At 39.9% G+C, this 14,404-nt stretch overlaps 1 protein-coding gene across 1 annotated transcript; it reads left to right on the plus strand.

The window, feature by feature from the left end:
- Positions 1-255: 255 nt before the first annotated feature.
- lrrc58 (leucine rich repeat containing 58) lies at positions 256-10,033 on the plus strand. Its single transcript, XM_022741362.1, has 4 exons — positions 256-993; positions 7,077-7,205; positions 7,327-7,604; positions 8,144-10,033. The coding sequence occupies exons 1-4, from the start codon at positions 536-538 to the stop codon at positions 8,335-8,337; spliced, it is 1,059 nt and encodes a 352-aa protein (XP_022597083.1). The 5' UTR covers positions 256-535; the 3' UTR covers positions 8,338-10,033.
- The last annotated feature ends 4,371 nt before the right edge of the window (positions 10,034-14,404 follow it).

Consider the following 14,404-nt stretch of genomic DNA (forward strand, 5'->3'; position numbering starts at 1 on the left):
ACTGGGCAGCCGGCATTATGGATCATTGGCCATCATTCCCCCGTTTTTGCAATACTTAAAAAACGTAATCGTCGCAACTTCACCCAACAACTTGGTAGTGTGTGGCTATAAAATGTAAATAAACTGTGCAATAAACCTGTTACAAATCTCTTAATTAGTTTTATATTATGACAGATTGGGAGAGTAACCAATCAATGGCTGGGTGGGCGGGGTTTATCGCAAGAATTAGCCAATCTCTAAACATGGAAGCAAATATTCCCCTCAAAGGACGGCTACATTGAGGGATAGCTGCACTACATTCAATGTAGTTTCGTGTAGCAACTGTAGCTTGTCCTCAGAACTAATTTAGTGACCTAGATTTTCACTAGAGATGCGGTTAAATGTTTCGGGCGAGTGCATAGAAGTAAATTCGTTCTCCACGTTGAAAATAGACGACAAGTCCTGGAGCTAACTCACGGTACGGGGGCGTTCAGCCTACAGCAAAACTTCTGTAAGGACTTTGTTCCGAGTTTAAATTCACGCTAAAATTGCTAAAATGGAGATTCACGAAGGAGCAGCGGCAGCAGGCGACGGCGTCCTTGATTTTTCACGTTTGAGTTTAAACACTTTTAACGCTGACAGTATCAGCGACGAGAGGAAGAGGGACACCAAGCAGCTGTACTTGAATTACAACCGACTAGCCTCGCTGCCCTCGTCGGTCAGCGTTTTCTGCAACCTCGAGTTTTTGGACATAAGCAACAACGGACTGACGGCCATCTGTGAGGGCATTACGCGGCTGACCAGGCTGAAAACACTATTAGCCAAGAACAACCGTCTGGACGAGTTTTCTCTGCCCAAGGAGTTCGGCTCTCTGCAGCTGGAGGTGCTGAACTTTAGTGGGAACCGATTCGAGGAGATCCCACTTCAGTGTATGAAACTGCTGCGTCTGCAGTCGCTTTCACTCGGCGGAAACAGACTGAAAAACATACCCGCAGAGATAGAAAATCTAACCAGGTAGGTAATACCACAATCTGTAATGATTAGCTAATTTAGCAACATCAGAATAAACAACGAGAAGTCCAGCGAGGAGTCAATGTCAGTTAACGTAATGTACACACAAATAGCTAAACTTTCTCTGAAGCTTGCTCGACGATGTCCTACAACCACATATAGGCTACTGGTGGTGGTCTGTTTGGAGACGAAGCAGCTAGCTAACCCCCCCCCCTGTGTTTATTCTAATATTATTTAATGGTAAATATATCGTGTGTAGCCGGATTCGCCTGTGGTTCGTGCCAGTTCACTAGTACGTAGTGTGGAACTCAAGTGTTGTTGCTATGGTTACCTGTTCTTAAATTATCTTTAGCACAGAAAATTTGTGAAGCTTTTGTGATTATCAGTTGATCTGTTCGAATCATTTTTCACGTGTTATGTTTTGTGACCAGCTGAAGTGATTAGTTGATCATCACCCATTTTGATAATCAAGCATTTGCAAGTAACAGAAGCAATAATTAAATGATAATGCCTAGTTCAATCTACCCAATTATGAATATTTGCTGCTTTTCTTCATTCCGTAATAGTAAGTTGAATGTCTTTGGCTTGGGACGTTCATCAAATAACCAGCAGATTAATAAATAATGACAATAGTTCAACATCAAAAAATAATCAACAACTATTATGGTAATTAATCATTTTGGTAATTTTTGTCAAGGAACAAATATGCTGACTTCATCTTATCAAATCTGAGGATTTGTTGCATGTGACAAAACATTTTTCTTTTCTTTTTTGATATTTTGCAGACAAATGCATTCATCGAGTAAATAATCGACAGATCAGTTGATAATGAAAATAAAATCGTTGCAGCCCTACTGAATTGAATATCTTTGGGCTTTGTTGGCTGTTGGCCAATCAAAATAAGCACTTTGAATACAACCCATGTGCTTCAGAAAACTGTGATAAGCATCTTTTAAAGGTATAACATGTAACTTTCCCACATTAAAATGTCTAACACGACTAGACCTATGTTATAGATTTTTTTTGCATTGTGCACTTACATTATCCCAAATGATTCCATCAATTATCAAACACAGAGAAATCTTTAATTTTAATCAATGTATCGGTCCGTTTCATTTGGTCACCTGCCAATGACATCATATCCCCTTGTTTTGACACAGTCAAAATTTTCATTTCACAATCATTGGATGTTTAGACCTTACCAGAGAAACAAAGTAAGTAAACACTTCCTGTGTCTGCAGAACAGTGTCAGAGAAACACTTATTTTTAACGTGAAATTACTAACTATTCAGAGTTCTTAACAGATTTAATCACCAGGAGACCTTTTCAGAAATTCCGGCTCGTGGCGAAAACTTTCCATTGACACTGAATGAATTATAACTGGGAGAAACTGACTGCAGTGATTGGCAACTGGAATGATTCCACACTACTTCATGACCTCACTGACCTACTTGTCATGTTATAGTTTTGGTTGAGAGACCCCTTGTGGCAGAAAATGATATATTGTGCATTAACAAATCTGTGACCAAATGATTAATCAAATAATTGAGAAAATAATAAGTAGAATAGTTGTGGATAATAGAGAAGTTATGAAAATAATTTTTCGTTGCAGTGATACATCCGATAACTGACCTACAATGTAGTTGGACTCGCATTAAGCCAATGGAAGATGCCTGTTCTGAGTATACACTCATTCAGTGTTATCTCCCCCAAATATGTGGGTCTGTAGAAAAACATCAACAACAAAGTTCATCCTGACATTTAAAATCTTTGTTGCTGTCTTGATTTGTATGTACCAGAGCCAACTTGTAACTGTTGCAGTTGCTATCTGTAAGCTGCATCTGCTTTGAATCCCTTTTTATCAGCTGTGTCATAGAACGCACTGTAAACCCACTTTAGTCACACTTAAATTGCTGCTTCACATGAGTCAGAGGAGCTGACCCACCTATTTAACCTGTTGTTGTTGACGTGTTTTTACACGTTATTGTGTCATGTTCATTTCCAGTCAGTCTGTCCTGTAAACATCATGATTCATAGTGTGTGTAGGATAATTGTGTTTTTAAACTGTTCCAGTAACCACTCGGGAGAGGGAGTGGTTTTGGAGATATACAAATTCACAGTAGTTACTAATGACAGGAATGCAGAATACATTTGAAACAAGTTCATTATAGTAAAACATTTTCAAAGTGATTGAACAAAACATTGCAGCAAATAAAGGCTGAGACACTGCTAAAATTACATGTGGTCACACAGTTGAGGAAAATAGTTCCTCAGTATGTCTAACAATCCTCTGTAAAGAAAATACAAAGTAAGGAGAAAGAACATGAGCCATGACTAAAAAGACTAGAGAACAAAGACGCTAATTTAAAAACAACAGCAGTAATTATGTGCGTTTAACAGCAGCAGTCATTTTAAAGCTTTCAGAAGATCAATTTTTGAAGAAACTGACAGAGAAAGGAGGCCAGCTATAGGCCATATCTTTTCCTGAGTTTAACAGTAGCATGTCACAGTGACAATTTATAGGCCAAAGGTCAAACATCCAACTGTCTTCATCTGATTACACACTCAACAACACTAGTGTGGCTAATTCAGTAGTGACGTGAGTAAGAGGCAGAGGATTAAAGGGGCCACTAAGCTTAGAATCACTTGACATCTTGATTTGCTAGAAAACCTACATTTTTGCTCCTTGGAACTGGTCAGTTGTCTGCACAAAAAATCTATACAAATGAATATTTAAGTACCAATTTAACATATGAATTAATATACTATTACTACTTTACTACTTTTAATACTACTTTATATATTAATAAACAGAACGTCTTGGGTTCAGCACCCATGTTAATGGGTTATGCCTCTCTGCTGCGTCATGTGATCTAGAGCTTTGGTGTCTCGCCTATTTTTTACATGTTACCGGTGTAAGTATTGTCTAGGTACCTCCAGCAATATTTACAGTCTTGAGTTTATGTGGATAGGTATATGTCAGCCTATCACACCTTGACACAGCAGTGTTCCCCCATTCCTTTTTACAAAAATGCTCAGGTCATGTCAAGTTATGTGGTGACTAAGTCAACAGCAGTTTCCAAATTCTCAACTAGATTGAGGTCTAGAGTCTAATTTTGCCATTCCAGAGGGATGTTTATCAAGCAGACTAAGACTAATGGGCTTTATTGTGAAAAGCATAGCTAGGTCAGCTTCAAAAACTCTTAAGACATAAAGATAAACTCTGCTGAGCTCTCCTTTTTCCTCATGCTTAATTTCAGTCTCTCTGGCATGCTGTAACATTTGTCAAGCAGGAGGTGATACTTGTTTTATAAAACAGTTTTATAAAATTAAGAACAAGTCATAGAAGTATGCCAAACCTAACTTGTAGTATTGCATAATTAAAAATCTCAAGGACATTGTTTTTTTAAGCCGTAGTGTGTCTTAGACTTTGTGTTTGGGACAGTTATACAATTAAAGCAGAAGGATCTACACAATTTCTCTGTATTTTGGTGCCTTCCACAACATGATGTTCATGGTAGGGGTGATTTGTTTCTGGTTCATTGGTGTTTTGTATCATCGCAATTAGAACAAATTCAACTTTGGTCTTATCAGACCTAAGAACCCTGTTCTACTTTGTTTCATTAACAGTGGTTTACCCTTTTGCCTATGCTTTAAAGTTACAACAGTTGCTGAAGCACCTGGGCAACAGCTGTTGTATGCACACAGTGTTTTCCATGTCAGTTACTTGCCTGTAGCCTCCTCAAAGGGTCCTTGGGCATCACATGAAATTAACTAACCAGGTACAAGTGTATTTAATCAATTGTCATGCTTAGGTTACACATAGGTGATTTTAATTTCACCTATTAAACATCCTCCAAAAACAATACGACTTCTTCTCAGGAGACAATTTGACATGTCATAGTTGTAAATAATAAAATAAATGATGGTTGAATTACATTTAGCTGCTTCAGTTTCAGGGTCCTGTCATTGGGTATGCTGAATCACTGTCACACTGTCATGGCTTAATGGGCCACTTTAATAGAACGAAGATATTGTTAAAGCTATTCTCACATGTGCATTTTCTACTATGACAAGTCCAAACATCTGCGGTGATAAAGGCCTGTTTGAAATTTGTAATTTGGATACATTTCCAGGGATAGTTTTCACTTTGACATTCAAGAACTTTTCTCTTAGTCGGTGTTATAAAACATGCTTATTTTCAATCCAAAAATATTAAAAAGTCAAAGCATGTATAAGTACTATATAACATCGAAATGATATTACATAGCCCCTGTCTTGATGTGTTTAGAGAATAAACCTTGAACTGGTGTTTGTTTTTTTTTGTTTTTTTGATTTTTGTTTGTTTTTTTTATGAAAAAAGGCTACAATTGCTTACTTTAGATTTAGATAGGTGTATCGTCCTTGGTACAACCCATAACCAACCATTCTTAATCTCCGGTGGCTGATTTGTGTCACAGTGTCAGTGAGGGCAGTTAGCGGACTCTGAATGTCTCCATTCCCACTAAAGAGGGGCTTGCTCAGTGCTCAGCCACCAAGGACAGTATAATGGCTTCCTGTCTCGCAGTCGCTGTGTCATCAGTTCCAGCAGGCAGATGGCCTGATGGCTTACTTTCGCTGACCAGCCATCCATGGCTCTCTCCCCGTCTCTCTGGTTCACTCCCTATTAGCCTCCTGTGTACTCCATACCCCCATTAACCTACCTGGTTCCTTTGTTCTCTTAATAATACAAACATAAATACATCAATTGTGCTGTTTACTAAAATTTGATGCAGGTCAACACATAAATAATCTAGTTTATCTCAAAATTGTTGTCCTGTGAGAGGGTGATGCATAAATGCATGTGTAATACAAACTACAAACCATCTTGCGATGGAGTCATTCCAGCCATGATGCTCATCAACATGTAGATGTTCGGACCCAGGAGTGGTCATTTTTGCATTTAATTTTCACTGAAAAAATTAAAAATAATGATGTGATTTTTTTGGGGGGGGGGGTCCTGTACCAAACAAGCGTGTTCCTTTACATCTGGACAATATGATTTGTAGGTTGACTCATGTATGTTGTAACACATTTTAGCTTTATCCAAAAACATTGCAGCTCCTGCAATTTGCGATTTGGATATTGCACAGATTTCGATAATATTGTTCAGCCTTAGTCCCTGCTACAGTAGGTGTCTCCAGGACCACAGTTTCCCATGTTGATACACACACACACACACAGACACAGACTCACAGGGTGAAAACAATACCAGCTCCACTGTCACGGCTGGTTAAAATTTCCTGATGATCTGAGATAATTCTGGACATCTTGTAGCTTCTGTTCACCCCCCTCCTTTGTCTTTTTGATGTTTTGTATGTGTAGACACAGAAACACAAGCACAACCATATCAACTCTGAAACCATGCATCTTTAGTGCCCCCTTGTGGTTTGCACTACATTTTTAACAGGGAACCACTCAGCTTTGTTGGCCAGAACAAATTCCCCTTTATAGCTTCTTAACCCCTTGAATTAGAAACACATGTACCACAAAAAAAAAGAAAAGTTAATGAATTATACATATTCACACATTTATGCTTAGGAGGAAAATAAACACATTGCTAGCAACTACCGGATACTTTAAGGCTGACTGCATAGGAAACACAGCTCCCGCATGCCTGAGTCAGCTGTACCATTAAACAACACATTCTGCAACTGTGTGTGTGAAAACATATTCAGCAAGCAGAAAAGTTGGATAAATGGTTGAAATGGCCAACGTCTGCCACTCCAACAGGAAGTGGTATAGATGCAAACTTGACCAACCTTCTGGGAAAAAAAGTAAAAAACTGACCCTGTCTAAAATTCCTATATCAATATGCATCATATTGTAACAAAACCCACTTTATATAATTAGTAGTGTAAAGAAAAACACAGAATTCAAATGTAGACAGACACAAAAAAGGTTGGGACCCCCGATTAAGAGCATGTAGAACCAAAACACACTTCAATAGTGTATGAAAATCATGTTAAATTGTACTTTGATATTAGTCAGTAGATTTTAAACGTGTTGATTTAGAATAAACCCTCTCTGTCTCTTTTTTCTGTCAGTCTGGAGCTGTTGTATCTGGGTGGAAACCTCATCTCAGCCATTCCTCCTGAAGTGGCTAACCTGCCCTACCTCAGCTACCTGGTCTTATGTGACAACCGCATCCAAAGTGTCCCCCCACAGCTCACCAGGTAACTACAGCCCCCCACCACTGATTATATATAAGCTAGACTTGTATGTGTTATTGCCCTTGCACATTCCCGTAGTCATATTTTGCAGATGGAAGCAAAGTCACTCTCTGTCTCTCTCCAGGCTCTACTCGCTGCGATCTTTAAGTCTCCACAACAACTTGCTCACTTACCTGCCGAGAGAGATCCTCAGCCTGGTGCACCTGCAGGAGCTCAGCCTCCGAGGCAACCCACTGGTGGTGCGCTTTGTTAAGGAAATGATCTACGACCCCCCCTCGCTGCTAGAGTTGGCAGGACGTACAGTTAAGAGCCGAAATATCCCCTACTCCCCTTGTGACCTGCCCTCAAATCTGCTGCGTTACCTGGACCTCGCCAGCAAGTGCCCCAACCCCAAGTGTGCCGGTAAGACGATGTGTTTGAGAAAAAACACAGATTTATGTTGAGTGGTTTTAATGTATGAGATGTAAGTTAGAATTTTTTTTTATAATGAAGTGCTGACATTTTTCCATCAGTGTGTGATGTGTTTCTGTGTATGTGTTTTAGAGATAGTCTTAGAAGTAAAAAAAAAATCCAGTAATTTACAACAAAAAGGCCTAGATGTAAGAAAAAATGTCTTCTATATCATAAATGTTCCTTTTTCTGTTTTTCTATTTTGTTAATGATCTGTTGGCCACTCTGTTGGTTTTATCTTGTGAACTCTTGTGGGGGTCCTGATCCGCAGGTTGGGAAACACTATGATAGTATATCCTGTACTTGTCTTGCCCTTTCCTGTTTCCTGTTGGCTTCTATAGTCTGACTAACATCTGAGTTTATGACGAGGATTTGATGGATAAATAATGTTATATAACATTGATGTATATACATGTGTCACGCAGAACAATACAAGTCATTGACATGCCACTTGAACCCAGCTTGATTTTTCGGTCTCTCCATTTTTCCAGGCGTCTACTTTGATTCTTGTGTGCGCCAGATCAAATTTGTGGACTTCTGTGGGAAGTACCGGTTGCCCCTCATGCACTACCTGTGCTCTCCAGAGTGCACCTCTCCCTGCAGCTCCAACCCCCAGAGCGACGCAGAGTCGGAAGATGAGAGCAGCGTTCCCGCTGACCGCCTGCAGAGGGTGCTTCTGGGATAGTGTGGCACAGAGGAGAACCTCTGACCCTCCTCCCAAGCCCAGCCTTGTCAGTCCATCACTGTGTTCAGCATTTATACAGACATGAACTTGGCTGTCAGACTTTGCATTATATAAATACACATACACATACACAATTGCGCACACACACTCACATAAAAGTTTTACATATAGCCACTTAAACAAACAAAATGTGAGAGAGTGGTCCTTACTACTGTGGCCCAGAAAACACTCTATTTTATGGAATTTTTTGGAAGGAAATCTGTGCCCTCTCCAATCACGTTGCTCCCAATAACATGAGTAAAGGAATTATTTCCTTTTGTAGCCACATAAATCCATTCTGCCACTCATGACTCCATCAAAGTGCTGGTCTCATGGTGGAGCATAGGAGGGCAGTAAAACTCTTGTTTTGACTGTGAACATATAAGGAGCAGCAGGATTCTTTTCCTTTCCAATGAAGCATACTTTATCTCTAGTACTACACCTGGTGCTCTTTTGTAACTGCAGCACATTATTTTGTATTTTCTGAAAGTTTGGAATTGAACAAAGCGTTTTTTTGTCCAACTACTGGAAACATACAGCAAGCTTTTATTTGTAGTTCTTTGACCAAGTGAGCATCAAAGCTGCTATGCTAAGTAAGAAAAAATTCTGTGGCTTTTCTTAAGCATGTCAACAAAAACAACATCACTAGTTTTACACTACAGTGATCTAAATTAAATGAGTATAAGGTGTGAGATGACCTTATTTACACTGTGTGGGGTGTAGTTGGGCTGACCCACACAATATTAAAAGATCAAGGCTTATCCTTTTTTTTCAGCAGTGTGGTCAGTGCACACCAGCCTTGAAAAACTTTGCCATGATGGCATAGTTGTCATAAATTAACCCAGAACAAGGGTTATATGTGTATGTGGAAGAATGCTTGTCCAGCCTTACTCACAGGAAGTGGATGTGGGGTGGACCAGGGAAAACCATTCACTGTGTTAGCTCAGAAAACAATAGCTATTCAGCAAAACACAGTGGCAGCCTTCATGTTTATGTTCATGGCTGTCAGTTTTCTCTGGGAATAAACATATAGATGTGTGTGACTGGAGCCTGAAGTCAGAGTTATTTTTGAGGCAGAAACTCGTCTTCGTCTCTAAACAGAGAAGACGGTGTTTCTGTTCCTGGTTACATCACTGCTTCGTCTTTCAGCTTGTGTGGAGAGCTGGGAGGTTTTACAGCCTCCCAGACGGTTTGTGTCCATTAGTGCGGAGGAAAAAAACTTCTTCACATTAGAGCTTTAGTGTTTAGAAAACGGAAGAACGCTCCTCTATGTTACAGTAGCTTCTATATGCGAGCATTTAAGTGCCTTACTAATGGTGGCTTCTAACACAATGAAACCGTATGAAGAAATGTGATATATGCACCCTGCAATGTGACAAGATTAACTTTCTGGATTATAAAGTCCTTTTTAAAAGTGATTTTGTACTCATCATCTTAACAATAATAAAGAGAAGAAGTAACCTTTTATAACAAAATGAACTGCTTTTATACAAATCCCTTTTCAGATGTTAAATGCATATTTAAATGACCTGCATAATAGATGGCACTTCAAACAGAAAATATATTGATATATATTGATTGTATGTACTTTTCCCCCTTTCAGATAATGTATGTAGACTGTACAGTATATATAACATTAATAAAGACTGATTGTAATATCTTTAAAATCTTGGTATTGGGCGATTTGATTAATGCCACATGTGTGTTGTTATGTAGAATAGCAGCTTGCAGCATCATTATTCTGTTTTACCATTTTATTAGCAGTTTTTAACGGCAATTGCTAAAAGGCAAGATATTTAAACAGAGAGTTTGTTTGTGTTTTGCCTCCGCACCGCTGACCATCACTTGGACTCAAGGATGAACTCATTAGAATTTGGTAGTCAGAAGTTAATGTGTGCTAATGTGCTGCTGGTGCGAAGATGTGCATTAAGGATCCATGTTTTAGAATCTGTAGCTTTTTTGCATCATATAGATTTGAAACATCGTCTACTTTCATGGCTACAACTGTGTTCAATCAGAATCAGCCTTTTTGGCCAAGCATGTGAACACATACAAGGAATTTGACTGTTTTTTGTTTCTCTCAATTGACTTTATTTATATATCCCTTTATCACAAATCAAAAAATACCCTTAGTCTATTTTTTTTCATTGAGTCTTCACAACATACATGAGTCTGGACAGACATGGATGTAAACTGCAACTTGACTGTTTGGCGGAGGCGCACAACCATGAGGCGGTAATTCTAGATCCTTTTTTTTTGTGCACAGAAGATGCACAATAACTACTGGAGAGTTTCAAGTGTGTGTTTTTGTGTGTGTGTTTACATGGACCAGTCCAACCATTTTGTAGTTTGAATGTCTCCAGGTTTCATTTGCATATGAAGGTGACTTCATTCGAAGGAGGAGTGAATGCTGAGAGACCTTTTCTGCAACCCAGAACCAAGAGATGCCAGGGTGAGTGCATTCTGCCTCACACAATCTGCTAATCCTCCAACGTCACCTGCCAAGAGCCACTATTTTGTTTCTCTTCTCTCTTTTCACACTCTCTGTTCCTATCTCATTCAGCCTCATTCAGTTTCTTTCAGCCTGGCTGGCAAGAATGATGCTTTGAGTTTCACATATTTTGTTTGTTTTGAATGGTCTTTGACCAAGTCACAGCTGGGTTCCTGTGTTTTTGCACTGTGTCTCCTCTCTTTCTTCACTCTCCTTCAAACATGTGCACATGGGACCCCTCTAGCAACAGCAGGCACCTAGGAAACACTGCAGCACATGGTGTGGATATGTAGATTGTGTAGATTATGTTACACCTAAGGCTGAGCATGCACGCGCACACAGTGTGCTTCGTTAGACAAGAGGATGCTGTCACAAATGCAACCTGAGATGCAACTCTGATGCAACCATGACGAACTGGAAGAAATTAGTTTTCTGACTGGCAGATGGGGAGAGTAGCTGTCACCAACTCTCAGGAGTCAAATCAGCTTCATTTGAGGTTCCTCTGAGTCCTACAAAAGAAGATCAGTCATGAATTTGGGCTTTCTAAACCAGGATTTGACAATGGATTGTTCTCAACGAAGGGAGATGCTGTCTCTGTGTTAGGCGTCTGCAACTCTGCAAGGTAAATACACATCTGTGTGATTATGTTGCTCATAGTTGACATCGTTGTCATATCTGAGTTTGAGCCCGGATTTTTCACCAGGGCTCCAGTCTCCGAACCTTCACAGTTACTGTTAACAATACATACAGTGTCCTGGCTGATCAGTGGATCAAAGAGCAAAGTGCTTTGACATAAGGGTTTTTTGATACTCTAAGCCTCTTATCACCCTCAGTCAGAGACATACCAGCCCAAATCAGCTCACAGTATGGCCAGTGTGTACTAACATGCATGCCAGACCTCACACATGACAAGTTTCAAATTTACACTCGGCTGACCCTTTGCATACGACAGCCACACACTCGCAACAATCAAACCTTGTCTTTGCACTGCTAATCCCACATGGAGAAAGTCTGGTTGGAGTCCACAGCAGGGGAGGAGGTGGTGATGGAGGTGAGGTGGTTAAAGGGGGAAAGGAAAGAGGTGGTGGGCGAATAATCATCCACTGCAGTGTAACTATGTTTGATAACCATGGTAAATAACTTACTTTCGGTACTTACCCTTTCCATTCCTTTTCCTCCGTAACTTAATGTCACAGTCAATCTTGACCACAGCCACATTATTATCTTATTCACTGATCAACACAGACTCTTTGTTTGCCATTGTAATAACATAAAAATGTAAGAAAATGTTCCTCTATTTAGCCAGAATATTGAAAGAAACCATGTTTCTGATGTTGCAGTTCATGTGGTACATGTAGCCTCTGTGACACCCTGGGTGTAACAATTCTAGCCTTCAACCACATGTCTTGGTCTTCCTCAACTCTTCCCAGAGCTTTCAGACTCATCTCTAGGTCTTCCCCATAACAGATGAACCAGCTCCATGAGGAGGATTGCAAGATATGGTTGAAAGATCCAGAAAAGCTAATAAGTGGACCCTGTGTTAAATACTTTTGGAAGTTCAGTAAAAAGCTCACAACCTCCAACTGCTGTTAGAGCACCAGGAAATGCAAGTACGTAAACTAGGGTTGAAAGCTCTGCATAAACACAGCTAGTGCGTCTTACCAGTGGAAGCTCTGGAAAACACAGAGAAGTTGACTTTAAGTTAATGTTATGTCAAGTTACTGTTGAAAACTCTGAAAAAAGATTTTTCTGTCAAACTACTCTTGAAGGTTTCATAAAGACCTGAAAAGAACTTTCGCATTCAACTCATAATTACTCTTTTACACTTTTGTGAATTCAATTGACATTATCAGTAATAATTGTTATTACAACATCAGTAAATTGTTGATTGTTGTTATATTTCATGATATATAATGTTAAATTGCATATGAAGAGCATATTTCTACATCAACGGTCTTTTAAACTGACACTCTTCCATGGAGTCATATATCACATTATGTGGCAGTTGTTGTATCATCAGTTGCAATACAATTGCAATTTCATTACCTGAACTGGAAAAAACATTTTTGAAAATAGAGTGAGGAGGCTGATGCTTTGCCCCTACATTTATCATAATCACTGCCTTCAGGAGAAACACCATGACTGGAGCCCGCTGGGGAGCTTTGATCCAGCGCTGCTAATCCAGGTCCATGGCAACACTGCAGGAGGAGCTGCAGCGTTCCAGAGAGGGATTTGTCTCTGGGTATGTTAGTGGGCAAACCTGGGCATGTCACAAGGGAGCGTCCAGGCTCTGGCAAGGACAGTGTTGGGCAGGAAGCGGTTGGAGATGCAGAACAATGCTTTTCCACCCACACAGTCTCGAACACTACAGAATGGTGGGACTCCCTGGCACTGTGGTCAGATGTTGAATCACAGCTGCAGATGCCTCCATGTCAGGAAACACTGGTGCTGCCTGTCAGGAGCGGCTCAACAGGAAATAGTGTGTCACTGGCTTGAAAACTTTGCTTGTTTTTTATTTGGATTGGTAGACTTCCAGCTGATACGTGTGCACAAAATGCTAGTCCAGAAAAAAGACACCTGTGTTTTGGTAATTATAACATCTTAATGTTCGAATTGATCCCTGGTAACCTCAGTTGAAAGACATGTTTCCTGTTACATCCAGTTCACTCTCATACGGCAGCTTCTGCTTTTTGACTCCTGCTTTTTGAATAACAGCCCCGTATACCAAGATAAAATATTCAAGCTCTCGGTAATGTGAGCGTCGCTGCAGTCCACCTGCTGCTGGTGCAGTCTATCTTGAACCTGATCTTGAAGGAAACCTGAGAGTGATTGCCACGCTTTGGGTGTAACAGAGCTGGCAACAGTCAAACAGTCCTTCAATGGCGTGCTAACGTGGTGTCATTTGACCTCAACACACAAGTGAAAATAGTATGTTTAAAGATCCTAACCATTTCTGTGCCTCTAAGCGTTTTTATCTTTGATAAGCTGACAGATGATTAGCTCAGCGGTTATTGCTTTTTGGTGACCTTTGGCCTTAGAAAACGGTTGTAATTGAGTTTCCATTAGTAAACGATGCTATCAGTTAAAAGTCATAGTTGATATAAGATCCTATTATCACTAATGAATACCCTGTGGCTTTTTATTCTATTTATTTTATTTTTTTGCTTTCTGATGCAACTTCTAACTAAACATAGTCCAATGTTAAATTTACTTGAAGCCAACAGGAATTCTCAGACATGTTTTTAATTTCTTTAGGGAACCAACATTTCAATACAGTATAAAATGGAAAATTGGTGAACATCCAGGAGAAAGAAAAGAGTGTGCGTGTGTGTGTGTGACTGAGTAAGGGCTTGATAAGCATGTTGAATGAATACCCGCATTTTCTCTTCTTTAATAAACTCTCCCAATGTCTCTGTTCCCCCACATACATCTGTCAGCAGCGGTGACACTCCCTCATCAGGAATGACACGCTGTGTAGGCTCACACTGTAAATCTCTGTGACGTCTTAATAACACCTTCATGCCTCTTATGGCTGGC

The sequence above is a fragment of the Seriola dumerili genome, unplaced genomic scaffold (assembly GCF_002260705.1).
Source record: "Seriola dumerili isolate Sdu_G_001 unplaced genomic scaffold, Sdu_1.0 BDQW01000052.1, whole genome shotgun sequence".
Lineage (NCBI taxonomy): Eukaryota > Metazoa > Chordata > Actinopteri > Carangiformes > Carangidae > Seriola > Seriola dumerili.

Coding starts and splice junctions, on each gene's coding strand:
- lrrc58 (XM_022741362.1), top strand. CDS start 536: ATGGAGATTCACGAAGGAGCAGCGGCAGCAGGCGACGGCGTCCTTGAT. Junction 7,206..7,326: donor GTCCCCCCACAGCTCACCAG/GTAACTACAGCC, acceptor GTCTCTCTCCAG/GCTCTACTCGCTGCGATCTT. Junction 7,605..8,143: donor CCCCAACCCCAAGTGTGCCG/GTAAGACGATGT, acceptor CCATTTTTCCAG/GCGTCTACTTTGATTCTTGT.